This window comes from Protopterus annectens, chromosome 1.part1 (assembly GCF_019279795.1).
Source record: "Protopterus annectens isolate FY-2018-M chromosome 1.part1, PAN1.0, whole genome shotgun sequence".
NCBI classification, from domain to species: domain Eukaryota; kingdom Metazoa; phylum Chordata; order Ceratodontiformes; family Protopteridae; genus Protopterus; species Protopterus annectens.
In genome coordinates this window covers 1,523,610,630-1,523,633,129 of record NC_056726.1, presented here as the reverse complement: position 1 = coordinate 1,523,633,129, position 22,500 = coordinate 1,523,610,630, and the positions used below count along the sequence as shown (strand labels likewise).

The following is a 22,500-nucleotide window of genomic DNA, read 5'->3' as shown; positions in this document are numbered from 1 at the left end:
AACCCTCTATGTCTTGAGCCATGCAGAGCACCACTTTGTGTCCCTGCCATATTCTGACAAAATAAGGTCGACTGCAGAAGAATGGACTAATGGTGGGCACTGAATGTATTCAGTCTATGCATTTAGTGAGTCTATATTATCTTATTGAAAATTCAGTTCAGCGAACTGCATGTACATCGGAAATACACTTCAGCAAACTGTTAATAGTGAGATTGTAGTACAGTGAAGTTTGGAAAATGTGCCCTTTCCTCACTGTAGTGCATCCTTGGAGTTCGTATAGATAATTAGCAGGGGGTGTCAGGGGCACAGCCGCCCACAAGAGTGAATTCACTGAACTGCATGTCCAATGTACATGCAGTTCCCTTAATTCAGTTTTCGATAAGATAATATAGACCAGTATTTAGTGTATTGATAAGTCTAAGCTGATCAAGGCCAAATATGAGGGCAAATAATGTGCCTAAATCACAGCACTGAGGATTGATGATGTATTTACTAGCTACTGTGTTTAGCTGGCAGGTTACATGGGAGGCTGTCATTGCTTTTAGAGGTTATAATATCTAAAAGACTATCTGAAAATTCAGTCCTACTAAAGAAAAGTGCATTGCTCAAAGTTTTCTGGAATTCATAGGTTCATAAGTTGGTACTAGGCTATCAGCCCTATGGCCTATACAAGCCTAGCCATAACAAATCCCTGGCTATTTCTTCCCACAGTATTTACTTCCCTGGAACCCTGTCTAGCAGGGTGACTGACGTGATCTCCGGGGTGAATTTCCTTTCTCCCATCCAATCGTCAAGGTTTCTTTTGAAGACGGCTAAAGAGGTGCTCTGCTTGACATGTATGGGCAGTCTATTCCAGAGTCTGGGGAGTCTCTGGGTCAGGAACCTAGCCCTCCAGCATGTTTTATTCATTGTGATGACAAGGTTTAGATCCCTGGAGCATGTGTCTCTGAGGGATTGGGATTTCTTTAAGTGTAGCATGTCTAACAGCTCTGGGATTGACATGGCCTTGTATGTTAAGCAGAGATCACCTCTGAGTAGACAAAATAAACAGCCTTTGCAGGTCTTGAACCCAGGACCCTGTACACTATAGTCACAGTAGTTAACCACTAAGCCATCACAGCAGTGATATATCATAAATTCCAACGCCTTGGATCAGCTTGCCCATACCCTCACCAGGGGCAGCAATATCCTGGACCTGGTCATTACCAATAAGGGTAACCAGTGTTCAATGCCAGAGGTCAACTCCTCACTGGTCAGAGCCGACCACAAGCTAATCACCCTAGACATGCATATCCCACCCCCACCCCCCATTAAGGAAACCACCATCAAAAACTACTCCAAAGCCAACTTCATGCTTCTTAAGACAGAAGTGGCAAACTTCACAACACCCATGCAGATGGAAAATAGAGGTACGACTCCTGAATCTTCCACAAATGCACTGTATAAGCACATACACAAGTGCATGGATTGTGCCATCCCCAACAGAATCAAGATGCTATCCTCCAAAAAAAGGAAGCCAATCTGGTGGTCCCCTGCCATAAACAAACTCTACAACAGAAGGAAGCTGTTGCAAAAAAGAGTAAAATCCCAAGATTGGAGGAACTCCCTGGTCAGCCTCAGCAAGAAGCTGAGATCCCTCATAAAATCCTCCAAAGCCAGGTATGAAAATAAAATTGCCACCGATTCCAAACACAACCACAAAGCATTCTATAGCTATGTCAAGAATCTCAATGGCAACACTTGGATCTGCTCTGAGCTACAGCACAATGGCACTAAATATACAGAATCAACTGATATTACCAACATCCTGGAAGATAGGTTTAGTGCTAACTTTACCCCTCCCCTCACCCTCCAAAGGGCCTATCTTAATACCAGAAGAGTGAAAAGCCCCTGTAATCACAAATGAACAAGTAAAGACTGCTTTCTTCAAAGCCAAGAACACAGCTTCCATGGGACCAGACAACATCCCAGGCTGCGTACTGCACAAACTACAGAACAAACTGGCACCCCACCTAAGTACCATGTTCAATCATAGCCTCACCTCAGGCTACGTGCCTACTGAATGGCCCACAGTGACAGTTATCCCACTCCACAAAGGGAGTGCCACCACGGACCATGTAAACTACCACCCCATTAGCCTGATGAGCCTGGTCTGCAAGGCCATGGAATGTATCATCTTGGAGCTTATAAACAAAGACATAGGTAACCTCCAAACCCTGGACCCCACTCAGTTTGGGTGTGTAAAAGGTAGATCCTGTCTACTAAACCTGATTGACTTCTTCAAAGAGTCACTAGAGCAGTAGATGAGGGCAAGGTAGTGCACACAGCCTATCTTGACCTCTCCAAGGCTTTCAATACCATCCCCCACTCTGGAATTATAGATAAACTCACTAAACTGGGCTTAAATCCCTATGTCACAAGATGGGTGGCCAACTGGCTCACTGATAGAACCCACACAGTAAAAGTAGCTAACTCCAAGTCTGACTTCAGACCAGTGACGAGTGGAGTACCACAGGGTTCGGTCCTGGGTCTGCTCCTGTTCGGCATCTACATCTCTGAAGTGCAGGCCAATACAGAAAGTCTTTGGCTAACAAAATTTGCAGATGACTGCAAACTGGGAGCCATAATAGAATCACCTAATGATGTAGACATACTACAAAAGGGCCTCACAGAGACAGATGCTTGGAGTCAAATTCATGGCCTTAAGCTGAATGCCAAGAAGTGCATTGTCATCCCCTTTGGGAAAAACACGGTACCCATGAACTACTACATAGGTGGTAGCTCACTAAACACTGAAAGTGTGATAACAGACCTCAGGACACAGGTGGACAGTAGTCTCTCCTTTGATAACCACATCACCACAGTAGGCAGGAAATCCTTCTGTGTGGCACACCTCATCACAAAAGGATTCTCCTCTAGAAAAAAGGAGGTCATTGTTCCTCTCTACTCAGTCCCTCATCAGACCCATTATAGAGTACAATGCCCCATTTAGCATGTATCTCACAAGACACCTACAACAATTGGAAAGGCCACAGAAATACCTCACTAAGAGGAGTACCGACCTCAAACAGATGCCATACACTGACCATCTCAAAAAACTCCAGCTTTGTTCCGTAGCATATCGCCTACTCTGAGGTGATCTCTGCCTAACATACAAAGCTATGTCAAACCCAGAGCTGCTGGACATGCTACACCTAAAGAAATCCCAATATCTCCAAACAACATGCTCCAGGGACCTAAATCTTGTCACCAGAATAAACAGAACATGCTGAAGGGATAGATTCTTGTCCTAGAGACTTCCCATACTCTGGAACAAACTACCCATTCATGTCAAGCAAAGCTCCTCATTGGCCCTCTTTCAGAAAAAGCTTGATGACTGGATGAGAAATACAAAATTCACCCCAGGGATCACTTCTGTGGCACTCCTTGACAGGGCCACAGGAAAATAAGTTTCTTGGGTGGCGAAAGCCAGGGAACCTTTTTGGCTAGGCTTATAGAGGTCCCAGGGCTGATAGCCTAGCACCTACCTATGAACCTATAATACAAGTGTCTGGTTAAAACTGTTGCTATTCACACTCCACTAAATGAAGAACAGAATTATAAAAAGAAGAGGTGGCTTATGTAGTCATTAGTACAGTACACATTGTTTTCTGCTCTGACCTGATTGTTTTCAGGAATTAATAGTGCATGTTTGAAACTGGCTAATGCCGTTTCAGTCCATTTGATTAATGATTGTTTTATTAAGTAACTCACTGTGAAAATGCTAACTTAAAAAAATAACCTAAACAAACTTGTATCAATAGAAAACTGTTCTACTCCCACAGACTACCCCCCATGGACTGACATATGGTTTAATTGTGTGCTCAACATCTAAAAGTTTCAAAATGCCTGTGCACCCAATAGTCAGTTTTTGCACCTCTGCAATACCTGCACAACCCACTTGATGGTCTTTGTTGTCCCATTCAAGGCTTTACATCAAGTTAGTTTTTGTATATAAAGGACTATCCTGGCCTTTAAAGGGATTCATGGATAATGTGGTCCAGGAGACCATTAATGTCCCTAACCCAAATTCTCAGTTGCCTCAACACACTGTCTGGTGATGTACTCATGGTCACACAGCAGAAGCAGGTCATTTATAACTCACTGCCTTGACCCTCTGCGCTACCTATCAGAGTAGCTCTGTGCAAGCAGTAGCCATGCAGCACAATTCTTCACCATGAATCCAGGTGCTTATGTTGCATAACAAATTCCTGCTCTGAAGTCCCCCTACTGACAACATTACCACACCATACCTGCTCCAGATCTGCATAACACCAAACTTGGTGTATTTCCCTGTTTTGTATGACACTTACCTCTAGCAACATTTATTTGGATGCTGGGAGCTTACCATTCTGAACAGACTCCTCTTGGATATAGCTGTGGTTCATATTCATAAATACCTTTTCAAAGCACTGTTTTTCTTTCTATGGTCTCTCTCCCTGTGTCTCCTCCCTACAGACTTCCCAATTGATTTCTTAGCTCATGGATTTAGGCCATAACTGACTGCACTTCATTTTTCTACCTCTCTATCTGTTGGTCGAAATTCTCAGAGTTGTACATATCATTACGTTCCTAGCTATTTAGTCCATTTATTTTTGCACCCTCTCAGCATCACAAAACCTTTCAGAGAGACAGCCATCTTTGAAGTTAATTGTTTTTGTGGACAATGTACTGTTTAGGTGGGAAGCCTTTACTGAAACTTGCAGGAGGTTGTTTTATTTCGCAGTGCAATGTGACATGACACAGCTTCCTATATTCTGTTTCCCAGCATTGTACTGGCAGCATAGAGCTATTATATAGTGCTGTATACTACTAATATTGTTAGGGTACAGTACCGGAGATATTATATGGTGCTGTATATTCCTAGTACTGTTAGGGCATGTTACTGGAGCTATTATATGGTGCTGTATACTCCTAATATTGTTAGGTTAAGGTACCAGAGCTATTAAATGGTGCTTCATACTCCTGGTATTGTTAAGGTATGGTACTGGAGCTATTATATGGTGCTGTATACTCCTAATATTGTTCGGTTAAGGTACCAGAGCTATTAAATGGTGCTTTATACTCCTGGTATTGTTAAGGTACGGTACTGGAGCTATTATATGGTGCTGTATACTACCAGTATTGTTAGGGTTCAGTACTAGAGCTATTATATGGTGCTGTATACTCCTAGTATTGTTAGGGGATGGTACTGGATCTGTTATATGGTGCTGTATACTTCTATGTATTGTTACACTATGGTACCAGAGCGATTACATGGTGCTGTATACTCCTAGTATTGTTAGGGTACAGTACTGGAGATATTATATGGTGCTGTATACTCCTAGTATTGTTAGGGGATGGTACTGGATCTGTTATATGGTGCTGTATACTTCTATGTTTTGTTAGAGTATGGTACCGGAGCGATTACATGGTGCTGTATACTACTAGTATTATTAGGGTACAGTACTGGAGCTGTTACACTGTGCTGTATACTCCTAATATTATTAGGGTACGGTACCAGAGCTATTATATGGTGCTGTATACTCCTAGCATTGCTAGGGCACTATACCGGAGCTATTATATGGTGCTGTATACTACCAGTATTGTTAGGGTTCAGTACTGGAGCTATTATATGGTGCTGTATACTCTTAGTATTATTAGTATTATTAGAGTATGGTACCAGAGCTATTATACGGTGTTCTATACTCCTAATATTGTTAGGGTACGGTATTGGAGGCATTACATGGTGCTGTATACTCCGAGTATTGTTAGGGTATGGTGCTGGAGATATTACATGGTGCTGTATACTCCTAGTATTGTTAGGGTACAGTACCAGAGATATTATATGGTGCTGTATATTCCTAGTACTGTTAGGGCATGTTACTGGAGCTATTATATGGTGCTGTATACTCCTAATATTGTTAGGTTAAGGTACCAGAGCTATTAAATGGTGCTTCATACTCTTGGTATTGTTAAGGTACTGTACTGGAGCTATTACATGGTGCTGTATACTCTCAGTATTGTTAGGGTACGGTACTGGAGCTATTATATGGTGCTGTATACTCTCAGTATTGTTAAGGTACTGTACTGGAGCTATTATATGGTGCTGTATACTCTCAGTATTGTTAAGGTACTGTACTGGAGCTATTATATGGTGCTGTATACTCCTAATATTGTTAGGGTACAGTACTGGAGCTATTATATGGTGCTGTATGCTCCTAATATTGTTAGGTTAAGGCACGAGAGCTATTAAATGGTGCTTTATACTCCTGGTATTGTTAAGGTACGGTACTGGAGCTATTATATGGTGCTGTATTCTCCTAATATTGTTAGGTTAAGGTACCAGAGCTATTAAATGGTGCTTTATACTCCTGCTATTGTTAAGGTACAGTACTGGAGCTATTATATGGTGCTGTATACTCCTAATATTGTTAGGTTAAGGTACCAGAGCTATTAAATGGTGCTTTATACTCCTGGTATTGTTAAGGTACGGTACTGGAACTATTATATGGTGCTGTATACTCCTAATATTGTTAGGTTAAGGTACCAGAGCTATTAAATGGTGCTTTATACTCCTGGTATTGTTAAGGTACGGTACTGGAGCTATTATATGGTGCTGTATACTCCTAATATTGTTAGGTTAAGGTACCAGAGCTATTAAATGGTGCTTTATACTCCTGGTATTGTTAAGGTACGGTACTGGAGCTATTATATGGTGCTCTATACTCTCAGTATTGTTAGGGTACGGTACTGGAGCTATTATATGGTGCTGTATACTCTCAGTATTGTTAGGGTACGGTACTGGAGCTATTATATGGTGCTGTATACTCTCAGTATTGTTAGGGTACGGTACTGGAGCTATTATATGGTGCTGTATACTCTCAGTATTGTTAGGGTACGGTACTGGAGCTATTATATGGTGCTGTATACTCTCAGTATTGTTAGGGTACGGTACTGGAGCTATTATATGGTGCTGTATACTCTCAGTATTGTTAGGGTACTGTACTGGAGCTATTATACGGTGCTGTATACTCTCAGTATTGTTAGGGTACTGTACTGGAGCTAGTATACGGTGCTGTATACTCTCAGTATTGTTAGGGTACGGTATCATACCCTTTGATATTATCTTTTTAGGAGAGTTTATTTTGAGGCTAACAGGGGGTATTTATACCACATTTAGCATTAAGATCTTCTAAGCTGGAATACAGGAGCAACGTAACATTACTAGGCAAGGGATCACAGGTATCATAAGAAGCCTAGCGATATACACCTTTAAGTAAAGACTATTAACATTTATTGCCACCCTTTATGAGTACTTTATAGTGTCCTCATACCAAATCAAGCAGGGCCATACGTGACAACCGTAGTGTAAATTTATATCACAGTTAACTTTAACTCTCTCAACTCTGTTGCTTTAAATGACTTTACAGTTGGCTGTAACACTCAGCAGTTTTTTTTTCTTTTAATCTGTTAAATGCTTAGGTTTTAGCATTATAGTACAGGTAAATACGTTTATTGAAATAATACTTGTTGAATGCTGTCATGTGATGTTGTTTTGATTTTAAGTATTGAGTTTCCACAAATGGGTGCTATCCCACAACCCTGCAGAAGTGGGAGGGGTTATGGTAGTCTGTATGCACATTACATTCCAACCAGCTGTCCAGATTATTGGTCATTACATTCCAACCAGCTGTCCAGATTATTGGTCATTACATTCCAACCAGCTGTCCAGATTATTGGTTAGCTGTAACTGCTTTTTGGGAGATTTTGATGAGCTTATCAGTAAAACTAGATTGTTTAGCAAAAGTTTAGAACAGAAGAGCTTAAAAACAAGCTCATGATTCATAAGAGTAGTGTATGTGCAATACCAAAAAAAACACCCAAGCCAAAGCACTAGTCACACAGACAAATCAATCAACTTTGTACTGATGAGGTCAGAAAAAGGCCAAAACATGGCATGTCTACAGCTAGTTAGGTTTGGCTTTACTGGTCTGAATGTGCCAGTAAAAACTTAAAAATTTGAAAGCAATAAGTCATGGGTGTTTGGACGCCATGTAGCTGAAACACTGTTATTTACCTGTGGGGCCATCCGCATATATCTCATGGGCTTCTCTACAGTTGATTTATGGTCTTACACAATGAAAACTCTGCTGGGTCTTCGTTGTTGTAGGTTTTAATGCTATATATACATGTATCAGAATGACATGAATGCTATTCTTTAATAGTTTGCACACAGCTGTTTAGGACAATTCAATTGATAAAACTATGATATATCACATTGCAACATTGCAGTATTATTACAACAACCTAATAAAATTGTATAATTAATGAAAAATGAAAAATTAGAAAAAACAAAATCAAGCAGTCTGTAAAGTGTCACTGAATTACAGTGTAAAAGTCACACTGGAACTAAGAACATTGCTTTGTATATTGACCTGAGCCATTTTTAGATCTGTCATACTACCTTAGAAAAGTTGTTTTCCAGAAAAGATTAACATTTTACACACAAGCAGTATTCTTAAGGACTATGGCACCAAGTCTAAATGTGCTCTGAAATAGGACTGATGTGTATGTGATTGTTCAAAACAGAATGAGTCAATGAATTCTTGTAGAAGAATATTAACACTTATGTCCCAACAGATGGGAAGTGTATAACAGGTATTTAGTAAATATAATTAAGGATGGGAATTCATTGGTTTAATCTAGAAGACAGACGGTGCTATAGTAATGGTTTCTACTATAAACAGAACAGAATGCTATACAACCAGATAATGCATGATTTGACTAGGACCAGTTCTTACCTGTGTGCCTTTCATTCCTGGTGGTCCAGGAATTCCAGGAAGACCTGGAATGCCCTAAAAACAAATATCACGGGCGGTATTAAAATGTTGGCAGCATGGTATAAGACACAATTATAACATTCAAATGTCAAAATACAGTTTACAGGATGATATTAAAGATTAAATATAGTTTGAATAACAGCTGTACAACATGAATAAAACATACAACTTTCAAGATGTTCCCCAGACTCTTGACAGATCTGTTTTAACACAAAAAATACATTCCACTTTTTTAAATACAAAGCATTTTGATCACAATGCAACTTGTTGTGTTTGTAAGCACATCCGTGAATTCAAGAAATATAAAGAAATACCTAAAACATTAACAAAACTGCTCAGTACACCCTCTATTTGATATAGTCTTATGTTTTGTTTCAATAAATAAAGTTGTATTTCAGTATTTATTGATACAGATGTCTATAAACACAATAATAGATGGTGATTTCCTAATCATAGCTGTCTGAGTGGCATTCGGTTCACACTTACATAAATGTTGTTCCTTTTCTGAATTCCTTGAGTGTTTTCAATGTAAACCTTTTGTCCTTCAGTGACATGAAGACACATCTTTGCATGTCTCAAACTAATATTTGGGTTTTGTTTGACAAAAGGGATGAGCTACATATTGGAGTTAAAATATGCAGCTCATGCTTTTGCTGCGGGGTCACAAATGAATTACTATTTCTATATCCTTTCTTTTCCCCCACTTCAAGGTTTATCACATACCTTAAATTAAGTTTAACTCTGACGCCTGCTTGCACTGAATGGGCATGATATTTGTTACTTAAGACATAGTAATGAGCAGTAACGACTGCAAACATATGTTTGTCAAGTGAAGTTTAACTTTTTGGATTGATTTTCATGGTAAAGTGTGTTGGAGTTACTATGTATTGCTCAGTTCCAGTACCAAAATATTTGCATTCTCAATGGCAATTTATGTCTCTCTTAAAAAAAAAAGAGGCAGACATCTGTTAATATTTTTTACCCATATTTCTGTATTTTACCAAGACCTTTCAAGAAGGTTGTTTATATATATATATATATATATATATATATATGCATAATGACTTTAGTTTCCAGGACATTTATAAGCAGCATTCAGGGATTCATAAACAGGGCATTCATACAAACGCTCAGGTTTATTTTCCCTGTCAGCACAATTCAGTAATTGGACAGTCACAGTTTCGTGGTGATGGGAAATGCATTCTGAATGATTTTACTCCAGCACCAGACTTGAAGAAATCAGTCAAAACCAAGTTTAACTCTTAATTAGGCATCACTGAGACTCCAATTTGATTCAGATATGCTGATAATATTTGTATTGCTTTATATTTGTAATTGTGTCCAGTTAATAGAACTAAAAATGTTACCACACTGTCAGAGGACCATGAAAGCTTAGCCAAAGACTACAAAAGCAAGTGGTGCCATTTTCCAGACAAAGACCTGATTCTAGTGGAATTAATTAATTCATGCTTAGAAAATAAAAAGAAACATGCAGAGAGAGATAATAAGGCCCAGATTTATGCATTTAGTCTAATCATTAGAGGTACCTTTTCCTAAAGATACTGGAAGCAACACATCCTCCTCTGGAAAAAGTATTGGGGCTGGTGCTTCATGGTATATAAAGCTTAAGAGCTTAAATCTAATACCGTGGAATACAAGACCTTCACATTACATGTTTGGAACTATGGGTTCCCTGAAGCTGTGGAAGCAGCTTCATGATTATTTTCCTAGAACACCTTTCTTTGCTAAACTTTATGACCAAAAAGACTGCTGTACTTGTATAAAGCATTCATTCTTAGCTGCTAAGCCAGCAGAACTACAGGCCTAGACCTTGGCTAGTGGTAACATTTTTAAGGAATTGTTTTAAAAGGAAGAAAAAAGTAGTGCTGCAGAGAAAAAAATACAATAATGACTGGATCATATCAGATTTTGGACAATAATTTTTCTGTGATTATGAGTAATTTATATAAAAGTATACACTACTTAAAAATCTTCACATTCAGAGGTAAAAAGCATGTCTTAACATTATCAAGATAAACTGAAGATTCCCATTCTAGCTGTCAAGTCAGTTACAACAGGTTATGAAATAATATGCTTCATACCTTTTCTTTTTGGTCGCCCTTTGGACATCATGTAATTGGTCCATCTCTCTGTGGCCCATGTCCATGCCAGGTCTATCAGCTTATCTCCAACTCTCTGGACTTACAAAGGCTGGTCATAGATCCTAAGGGTATCCCTGCTTCCATCCTGGGCATTTATTTATGTGCTCTACCAATTCCTTGTCCCATATCTTATGCTCATTAACTACATTTAAGGGCAGCTTCCCTCTTTGAACCTCACTTCCCCTAAGGGAGCGTCATCAGTGAATGCTCCTGCAGACAGGACCCAGGAAGACAGAAATGGGGAGTCTACCTCTACAAAAAGGCAGTCTCAAGTGGAGTCCCTCAGGGATCAGTCCTTGGACTGCTCCTTTTTGGGATTTCCTTCTCAGAAGTCAAGGCCAATATCAGTGTTCTCTGGCTGACTAAATTTGCAGATGACTGCAAATTAAGAGCTGTCATTGAATTTTACACTGACATGAATGTTCAACAGGAGGGGCTGACACAGACAAAAAAACAGTGTCAGAGCCATGGACCAAAACTAAATATTAAGAAATGCATAATAGTATCCTTTGGGAAGTCATCCATCCCTGATAACTATCATATTGACAACACACCCCTTAGAGGTGACCCAGTGGTCAGGGACATAGGGACTCACATAGATAGTAATCTAGCCTTTGACCATAATGTGTCTACAGTAGTGAGGAAATCATTTGTTGCGCAACTTATAAACAAAGGTATGGCATCTAAGTCCAAGGACATCATTGTTCCACTGTATTCGGCATTCATCAGACCTATCATTGAGTACAATGTCCCCTTCGGTATGTACCTAACCAGACATATCCAACAACTGGAACGTCCACAGTAGTTCCTCACTAAAAGAATACAGAGAGTAAGTAATATGTCCTATGTGACCGCCTCAAGGCCCTATCTCTGTATTCTGTCTCCTAGAGGCTTTTGAGGGGAGATCTATGCCATGCATAAAGGGCATTGTCAGACCCCAGTCTGATGGACCTCCTGCATATCCACAAAATAAACAGCACCAGAACTACCCATTCTAAAGACTTAAATGTTGTTTGTGTCCAGCAACAGCACACTGATATCCCCAGATGTGCACACCAAACTCCTAGGAGTCACAACTGACAATACCCTAAAATATGACACCCATGTCAAACTATCAAAATTGTTAACAAAAAAACTAGGCTCCCTCTATAGGATCAAAGCTTTCCTAACGCCACACACCAGACTCTCTGCAGCTCACTCCCACTTACTGTCCACCCTTCTCTATGCCTCACCCCTAGTCACCAACTTGAATAAAACCACTCTTAGCAAACTCACTAGTTGCTATAACCACATTGCAAGATTTGCTACTGCTGTGGCCTATAGGACCTACCACTGCCTTAACTTAAATCAACTATGGTGGCTAGAATGGACTAGTCTACTGCAATACAACCAACTAGTTATCACCCTGATAAGACACCTAAATAAAATTATTAACCCCTACAGTAACCTAAGGCTCTCTGCTCTGCCAATAAACTGCTGGTCCAAACCTCCAAAAGCAGTAACATAGCTAGGGATTCTCTATTTGCTAACTCTGTAGGCAAGATTTGGAACTCTCTTCCTGCTGAACTCACTCTAACCCAGTTCAAAAAATTCTTAAACTATATTATCAAAGAAACTGGCAATGTCCATGTTCAAAACCTGGCTAACACTACCCAATGATAAGTATACCTTGCCTAGTTAAATCGGGCACCCAGTTTCTATTTGTACAAGATCTTACTTTGCTGATTGCAATTCTGTATGAGAATGTTACTTTTCAAGAGTTGAAACTGGTAAAACCTAGTTAAATCTACCTAGTTTAATCTAGTTAAATCTACCTAGTTTAATCTAGTTAAATCTACCTAGTTTAAGCTACTAAAATCTATCTAGTTAAATCTCACCCAGTCTCTAATTCTACAAGATCTTACTATGATGTTTGTGAACCTGTGCAAAAATGTTACTTTTCAGGAGTTCTGACTGGTAAAATCTCTATATGTGTTAATCTGCTGGTTACCTAAGCTAATTGTGTACCACATTCTTAAAGGCATGTATCCTGCTTTTGAGATTTTAAAATACTGTAAATTTTAAAATTCTATATATTTTTTTTTCAATCTGTATCTGTTATCTTATAGCCTGGAGCTTTTCTCCCTGGGCCACCACTGAATATGAACATATATCCAGTCAGACTATCCCGGTAAACAAATGTAAAATAAATAAATATAAATAGGACCTATTGGAGACACGGGTATGTATCCCAGAGACTACCCTGTCTATGGAACAGGCTCCCCATCCCTTTGAAGCAGTGTTCCTCCCTAACTCAATTTAAATGCAGCTTGGATAATTAGATGGGAAACTGGAGATTCATCCCTGGTTTGAGACATATGACTCTAATGGACATGGGTAACCTGTAAATGGTTCATCTCACAGGCCCCTGCTTACACTTCTCAAGGGTATCAGAACTTGTCAGAGATTTGGGATGCATGGCTAGGCTTAAAAAGGCCCTTGTAGTCATTAGCCTAGTAAACACCCATGAACCTATGAGGAGCAAGGAAAGGTGTGGCTTAATGCTGGCTCAAAACCTAGTGCAGTAAATAAAGATTAGTGGCTTCTCCTCTAAAACACATAAAAAATACAAGAATCAGTTGCATTAAAAATGAAAGACAACTCTAACAGCATTTTTGCCTACTCTGTTGACATCATCTTTGGAACAGCAACTATGGATGGTTTAGTTACTCTATAATATTTCAGAGACTGTTGAAATAATTTATTTATTTGTTGCTTTTTTTACCAAGAAAGTCCAACTGGGCACAGGTCCCATTTTTGGAGGAGGTCTGGGGAGAGAGCTCCATTTTGCAGACTGAGTAGAAGACAGTGATACAAGTTTTACATAATAAATGTACATACATACATACATAGGACTGTAAAGATATGACAGTTAATGAAAAAAAAAACAATTTTTTACACATAGAATAGTAAATCAACAAACATAGAATAGTAATAATATAGCAATTAATGAAAAACATGAAAGTCAAAACAAAAATCAGTAAAATATTAGATAATATTAAGCTTATGAGTCTAGTTATTTTCAAATGGAATCAGCTGTAAATAAACGCATTCTATGAACACCTTCAGGAATGCATGGATCATGCAATCCCAAATAAAACCAATCCTCGAAAGGCAGACGTCCTGTCTGGTGGACCCCAGCCATAAAGAAACTATACAATAGAAGGAGGAAGCTACTACATGATAGAGCAAAATCCCAAAAAGGGAAGGCATCTCTGATCAGTATTAGCAAAAAACTACGGGCACTCATAAAATCGTCTAAGGCCAGCTTCAAGAGAAAAATTGCACAGGACACTAAGGATAATCACAAGGCTTTCTTTAGTTATGTTAGGAACCGGGATGGGAATTCCCAGATATGCTCAGAATTAATCCAAAATGACAAAAAATACACCGAACCCACAGACATTGCCAACATCCTAGCTGACAGGTTTAGCGCAAACTCCCCCCCCCCTCCCCACCAAAAGGGCAAATATCTATCCCAGCAGAGTGCTGCCCCCTGACATCTCAGATGCTCAGGTAAGAGCTGCCCTCTCCAAAGCAAAAAACACAGCATCAATGGGATCAGACGGTGTCCCGGGCTGCGTCCTACATGAACTCCAAGAAGAGCTAAACCCAAACATAAAACTACTGTTCAATCTCAGCCTTACTACAGGATATGTACCCAAAGAGTGGCGTACAGCAACAGTGGTCTCTCTCCACAAAGGTGGTGCCTCAACGGATCCTGGAAACTATCGCCCCATAAGCCTGACTAGCTTGGTCTGCAAAGCTATGGAAAGGATCTTCATGGACCTCATAAATAAAGATATTGGGGACCTACAGACACTGGATCCTACACAGTTCGGATTTGTTAAGGGCAGATCCTGCCTCTTAAACCTTTAAACCTGGTCAATTTCTTTGAAACAGTCACCAAGGCCATTGACGAGGGGAAGGTGGTCCAAACAGCCTACATGGACCTCACAAAAGCCTTCGATACAATACCCCACTCAGGCATTATAGATAAGCTCACCAGCTTAAATATAAGCCCCTATGTCACTAGATGGGTTGCAAACTGGCTCAAGGACAGAACCCACATGGTTAGAATTGCTGGAGCCATGTCAGACTACAAACCAGTTTCAAGTGGCATCCCACAAGGCTCAGTCCTGGGACCTCTCTTGTTCGGTATATATTTCTTGGAGGTACAGGCCAACACTGAAGGACTGTGGCTGACCAAGTTCACAGATGACTGCAAATTGGGCACCATAATCGACTCTCCAGCTGACACAAGCATCCTCCAAAAGGGCCTCATAGAAACAGACAACTGGTTCCAGAGCCATGGACTCAAGCTAAATGCCAAAAAGTGAATAGTCATCCCCTTTGGGAAAAACAAAGTGCCCACAAATTACCACATAGGTGGTAATCCATTAAGTACAGAAGAAGTAATTAGGGACCTGGGGACCCAAGTTAATAGCAATCTCTCATTTGACAACCACGTGGTAAAAAGTGGTTAGAAAAACATTTTATATAGCCCACCTAATCATGAAGGGATACACATCTAGATCAGGGGAGGTCATCATGCCTCTTTACTCATCCTTCATCAGGCCCATAATTGAGTACAATGCCCCTTTTGGGATGTACCTTACCAGACACCTGAAGCAACTGGAAAGACCCCAAAAGTACCTCACCAAGAGGATCAAAGGGCTCAAAAAGATGCCATATGCTGCCCGGTTAAAGAAACTCCAGCTCTACTCAGTGGCATACTGCCTGCTCAGAGGCGATCTGTACCTGACGTATAAAGCCATGTCCAACCCGGAATTAATGGATATGCTGCACCTCAGAAAATCCAAATCCCATTGAGCTACGCGCTTGAGAGACTTGAAACTCAGCACTGAAATAAATAGGACATGCTGGAGGGACAGATTCATAACCCAGAGGCTCCCTTCACTCTGGAATAAAATCCCAGTCCAGGTTAGGTAGAGTCCCTCATTGACTCTCTTCAAGAGGAATCTTGATGAGTGGATGGGAGATCATAGGTTTACCCCGGGTATCACTTCTGGGTCACTCTTAGACAGAGGCACAGTATACTAACCTCGAAAAAGAGCATAGCAAAATTAATTTAAAATGGGTGGCAAAAGCCAAAAACACTCTGGCTAGGCTTATAAATGCCCTAGGGCAGATAGCCTAGTATGAACCTATGAACCCATGAACCTATGAAAATAGAGGTATAACTATATCCATATTTACAAAAGAAACATGGAGGAATCACTTATGAGAATACAGGTATAACCATGTCCATATTGACAAAAGAAACATGGAGGAATCACTTATGAGAATAGAAGTACAACCATGTCCATATTTAGAAAAGAAACATGGAGAATCACTTATGAGAAAAGAGGTATAACCATGTCCATATTTAGAAAAGAAACATGGAGGAATCTCTTATGAGAATAGAGGTATAACCATTTCCATATTTAGAAAACAAACATGGAGGAATCACTTATGAGAATAGAGGTATAACCATGTCCATATTTAGAAAAAAAACAAAGCGGAATCACTTATTAGAAAAAGAGGTAGAACCACGTCCATATTTAGAAAAGAAACATGGAGGAATCACTTATGAGAACAAAGGTATAACCATGTCCATATATATAAAAGAAACATGGAGGAATCACTCATGAGAATAGAGGTATAACCACGTACATATTTAGAAAAGAAACATGGAGGAATCACTTATGAGAATAGAAGTACAACCATGTCCATATTTAGAAAAGAAACACGGAGAATCACTTATGAGAAAAGAGTTATAACCATGTCCATATTTAGAAAAGAAACATGGAGGAATCTCTTATGAGAATAGAGGTATAACCATTTCCATATTTAGAAAAGAAACATGGAGGAATCACTTATGAGAATAGAGGTATAACCATGCCCATATTTAGAAAAGAAACATGGAGAAATCACTTATGAGAATAGAGGTATAACCACGTCCATATTTACAAAAGAAACATGGAGGAATCACTTATGAGAATAGAGGTATAACCATGTCCATATTTAGAAATGAAACATGGAGGAATCACTTATGAAAATAGAGGTACAACCATGTCCATATTTTGAAAAAAAACATGGCAGAATCACTCATGAGAATAGAGGTATAACCATGTCCATATTTACAAAAGAATCATTGAGGAATCACTTATGAGAATAGAGGTACAACCATGTCCATATTTTGAAAAAAAACATGGACGAATCACTTATGAGATTTGAGGTATAACCATGTCCATATTGACAAAAGAAGCATGGAGGAATCACTTATGAGTATAGAGGTATAAACATGTCCATATATAGAAAAGAAACACGGAGGAATCATTTATGAGAATAGAGGTGTAACCATGTCGATATTTAGAAAAAAAACATGGAGGAATCACTTATGAGAATAGAGGTATAATCACATCCATAGTTAGAAAAAAAACATGGAGGAATCACTTATGAGAATAGAGGTATAACCAAGTCCATATTTAGAAAAGCAACATGGAGGAATCACCTAAGAGAATAGAGGTATAACCATGTCCATATTTAGAAAAGAAACACGGCGGAATCACTTATTAGAAAAGAAGTAGAACCATGTCCATATTTAGAAAAGAAATATGGAGGAATCACTTATGAAAATAGAGGTATAACCATGTCCATATATATAAAAGAAACATGGAGGACTCACTCATGACAACAGAGGTATAACCAAGTCCATATTTAGAAAAGAAACATGGAGGAATCTCTTATGAGAATAGCGGTATAACCATTTCCATATTTAGAAAAGAAACATGGAGGAATCACTTATGAGAATAGAGGTATAACCATGTCCATATTCAGAAATGAAACATGGAGGAATCACTTATGAAAATAGAGGTACAACCATGTCCATATTTTGAAAAAAAACATGGCAGAATCACTCATGAGAACAGAGGTATATCCACGTCCATATTTAGAAAAGAAACATGGAGGAATTACTTATGAGAATAGAGGTATAACCACGTCCATATTTAGAAAAGAAACATGGAGGAATCACTTATGAGAATAGAGGTATAACCATGTCCATATTTAGAAATGAAACATGGAGGAATCACTTATGAAAATAGAGGTACAACTATGTCCATATTTAGAAAAGAAACATGGAGGAATCACTTATGAGAACAGAGGTATAACCACTTCCATATTTACAAAAGAAACATGGAGGAATCACTTATGAGAATAGAGATATAACCACGTCCATATTTAGAAATGAAACATGGAGGAATCACTTATGAGAATAGAGGTATAACATTGTCCATATTTTGAAAAAAAAAAACATGGCGGAATAACTCATGAGAATAGAGGTAAAACCACGCCCATATTTAAAAAAGAAACATGGAGGAATCACTTATGAGAATAGAGGTATAACCACGTCCATATTTAGAAATGAAACATGGAGGAATCACTTATGAGAATAGAGGTATAACCATGTCAATATTTTGAAAAAAAAACATGGAGGAATCACTTATGAGAATAGAGGTATAACCATGTCCATATTTACAAAAGAAACATGGAGGAATCAGTTAGGAGAATAGAGGTATAACCATGTCCATATTTACAAAAGAAACATGGAGGAATCACTTAGGAGAATAGAGGTATAACCATGTCCATATTTAGAAAAGAAACATGGAGGAATCACTTATGAGAATAGAGGTATAACCATGTCCATATTTAGAAAAGAAACATGGAGGAATCACTTATGAGAATAGATGTATAACCATGTACATATTTTGAAAAAAAAAACATGGAGGAATAACTTATGAGAATAGAGTTATAACCACGTCCATATTTATTAAAGAAACATGGATGAATCACTTATGAGAATAGCGGTATAACCACATCCATATTTTTTAAAGAAACAAGGAGGAATTACTTATGAGAATAGAGGTATAGCCATGTCCATATTTACAAAAAAAAACATGGAGGAATCTCTAAAGGGAATAGAGGTATACCCATTTCCATAGTTAGAAAAAAAACATGGCGGAATCACTTATGAGAATAGAAGTATACCCACATCCATATTTAGAAAAGAAACACGGATGAATCACTTATGAGAATAAAGGTATAACCATGTCCATATTTACAAAAGAAACATGGAGGAATCACATATGAGAATAGAGGTATAACCATGTCCATTTTTACAAACGAAACATGGAGGAATCACATATGAGAATAGAGGTATAACCATGTCCATATTTACAAAAGAAGCATGGAGGAATCACATATGAGAATAGAGGTATAACCACATCCATTTTTACAAACGAGACATGGAGGAATCACTTACGAGAATAGAGGTATAACCATGTCCATATTTAGAAAAGAAAACTGGAGGAATCCTTTATGAGAATAGAGGTTTAATCATGTCCATATTTAGAAAAGAAACATGGAGGAATCCCTTATGAGAATAGAGGTATAACTACGTCCATATTTAGAAAAGAAACGTGGAGAAATCACTTATGAGAACAGAGGTATAACAACGTCCATATTTAGAAAAGAAACATGGAATAATCACTTATGAGAATAGAGATATAACCATGTCCATATTTAGAAAAGAAACATGGAGGAATCTCTTAAGAGAACAGAGGTATAACATTTTCTATATTTAGAAAAAAAACATGGAGGAATCACTTATGACAACAGAGGTATAACCATGTCCATATTTACAAAAGAAACATGGAATAATCACTTGTGAGAATAGAGATATAACTATGTCCATATTTACAAAAGTAACATGGAGGAATCACTTATAAGAATAGAGGTATACGCACTTCCATATTTACAAAAAAAAATGTCGGAATCCCTTATGAGAATAGAGGTATAACCACATCCATGTTTACAAAAGAAACATGGAGGAATCACTTATGAGAACAGAGGTATAAGCACATCCATATTTAGAAAAGAAACATGGAGGAATCACTTATGAGAATAGAGGTATAAGCATGTCCATATTTAGAAAAGAAACATGGAGGAATCTCTTATGAGAATAGAGGTATAACCATTTCCATATTAAGAAAAGAAACATGGAGAAATCACTTATGAGAATAGAGATATAAGCACGTCCATATTTAGAAAAGAAACATGGAGAAATCACTTATGAGAATAGAGGTATAACCACGTCCATATTTTGAAAAGAAACATTGAGGAATCTCTTATGAGAATAGAGGTATAACAATTTCCATATTTAGAAAAGAAACATGGCGGAATCTCTCATGAGAATAGAGGTATAATCACATCCATATTTAGAAAAGAAACATGGAGGAAGCCCTTATGAGAATAGAGGTATAACCACGCTCATATTTAGAAAAAAAACCTGTGGGAATCACTTATGAGAATAGAGGTGCCACCACATCTATATTTAGAAAAGAAACATGGAGGAATCACCAATGAGAATAGAGGTATAACCATGTCCAAATTTACAAAAAAAAAACATGGAGGAATCCCTTATGAGAATAGAGGTATAGCCATGTCCATATTTACAAAAAAAACATGGAGGAATCACTTTTGAGAATAGAGGTATAACCATGTCCATATTTACAAAAGAAAAATGGAGGAATTCCTTATGAAAAGAGAGGTATAACCATGTCCATATTTAGAAAAGTAACATGGAGGAATCCCTTATGAGAATAGAAGAATTACCATGTCCATATTTAGAAAAGAAACATGGAGGAATCACTTATGAGAATAGAGGTATAACTACGTCCATATTTAGAAAAGAAACATCGACGAATCACTTATGAGAATAGAGGTATAACCAGATCCATATTTTGAAAAGAAACATGGAGGAATCACTTATGAGAATAGAGGTATAACCATGTCCATATTTAGAAAAGAAACATGGAGGAATCACTTATGAGAACAGAGGTATAACCACGTCCATATTTACAAAAGAAAAATGGAGGAATCACTTATGAGAATAGAGGTATAACCACACCCATATTTACAAAAGAATCATGGAAGAATCACTTACGAGAATAGAGGTATAACCATGTCCATATTTACAAAGAAAGATGGATGAATCACTTATGAGAATAGAGGTATAACCATATCCATATTTAGAAAAGAAACATGGAGGAATCTCTTATGAGAATAGAGGTATAACCATTTCCATATTTAGAAAAGAAACATGGAGGAATCACTTATGAGAATAGAAGTACAACCACGTCCATATTTAAAAAAGAAACATGGAGGAATCACTTATGAGAACAGAGGTATAACCATTTCCATATTTAGAAAAGAAACATGGAGGAATCGTTTTTGAGAATAGAGGTATAACCATGTCCATATTTAGAAAAGAAACATGGAGAAATCACTTATGAGAATAGAGGTATATCCACGTCCATATTTAGAAAAGAAACATGGAGGAATCACTTATGAGAATAGAGGTATAACCATGTCCATATTTAGAAAAGAAACATGGAGGAATCACTTATGAGAACAGAGGTATAACCACGTCCATATTTACAAAAGAAACATGGAGGAATCACTTATGAGAATAGAGATATAACCATGTCCATATTTAGAAATGAAACATGGAGGAATCACTTATGAGAATAGAGGTATAACCATGTCCATATTTTGAAAAAAAAAACATGGCGGAATAACTCATGAGAATAGAGGTATAACCATGTCCATATTTACAAAAGAAACATGGAGGAATCACTTATGAGAATAGAGGTATAACCATGTCCATATTTAGAAAGAAACATGGATGAATCATTTATGAGAATTGAGGTATAACCACGTCCATATTGACAAAAGAAGCATGGAGGAATCACTTATGAGTATAGAGGTATAACCATGTCCATATATAGAAAAGAAACACGGAGGAATCACTTATGAGAATAGAGGTGTAACCATGTCGATATTTAGAAAAGAAATATGGAGGAATCACTTATGAGAATAGAGGTATAATCACATCCATATTTAGAAAAAAAAAACATGGAGGAATCACTTATGAGAATAGAGGTATAACCAAGTCCATATTTAGAAAAGCAACATGGAGGAATCACCTATGAGAATAGAGGTATAACCACATCCATATTTAGAAAAGAAATACGGCGGAATCACTTTTTAGAAAAGAAGTAGAACCATGTCCATATTTAGAAAAGAAATATGGAGGAATCACTTATGAGAATAGAGGTATAACCATGTCCATATATATAAAAGTAACATGGAGGAATCACTCATGACAACAGAGGTATAACCACGTCCATATTTAGAAAAGAATGATGGAGGAATCTCTTATGAGAATAGCGGTATAACCATTTCCATATTTAGAAAAGAAACATGGAGGAATCATTTATGAGAATAGAGATATAACCATGTCCATATTTAGAAAAGAAACATGGAGAAATCACTTAAGAGAACAGAGGTATAACCATGTCCATATTTAGAAA

At 38.0% G+C, this 22,500-nt stretch overlaps 1 protein-coding gene across 5 annotated transcripts in view; it reads right to left on the bottom strand.

Annotated features, from left to right (window-relative positions):
• Positions 1-22,500, bottom strand: part of COL16A1 (collagen type XVI alpha 1 chain) — a 3,146,845-nt gene that overhangs the window by 1,018,182 nt on the left and 2,106,163 nt on the right. For all 5 annotated transcript variants that reach the window (XM_044082765.1, XM_044082783.1, XM_044082773.1 and 2 more), the window contains exon 35: positions 8,823-8,876. In XM_044082765.1, coding sequence (XP_043938700.1) covers positions 8,823-8,876 — 54 coding nt within the window. The remainder of the gene's footprint in view (positions 1-8,822; positions 8,877-22,500) is intronic.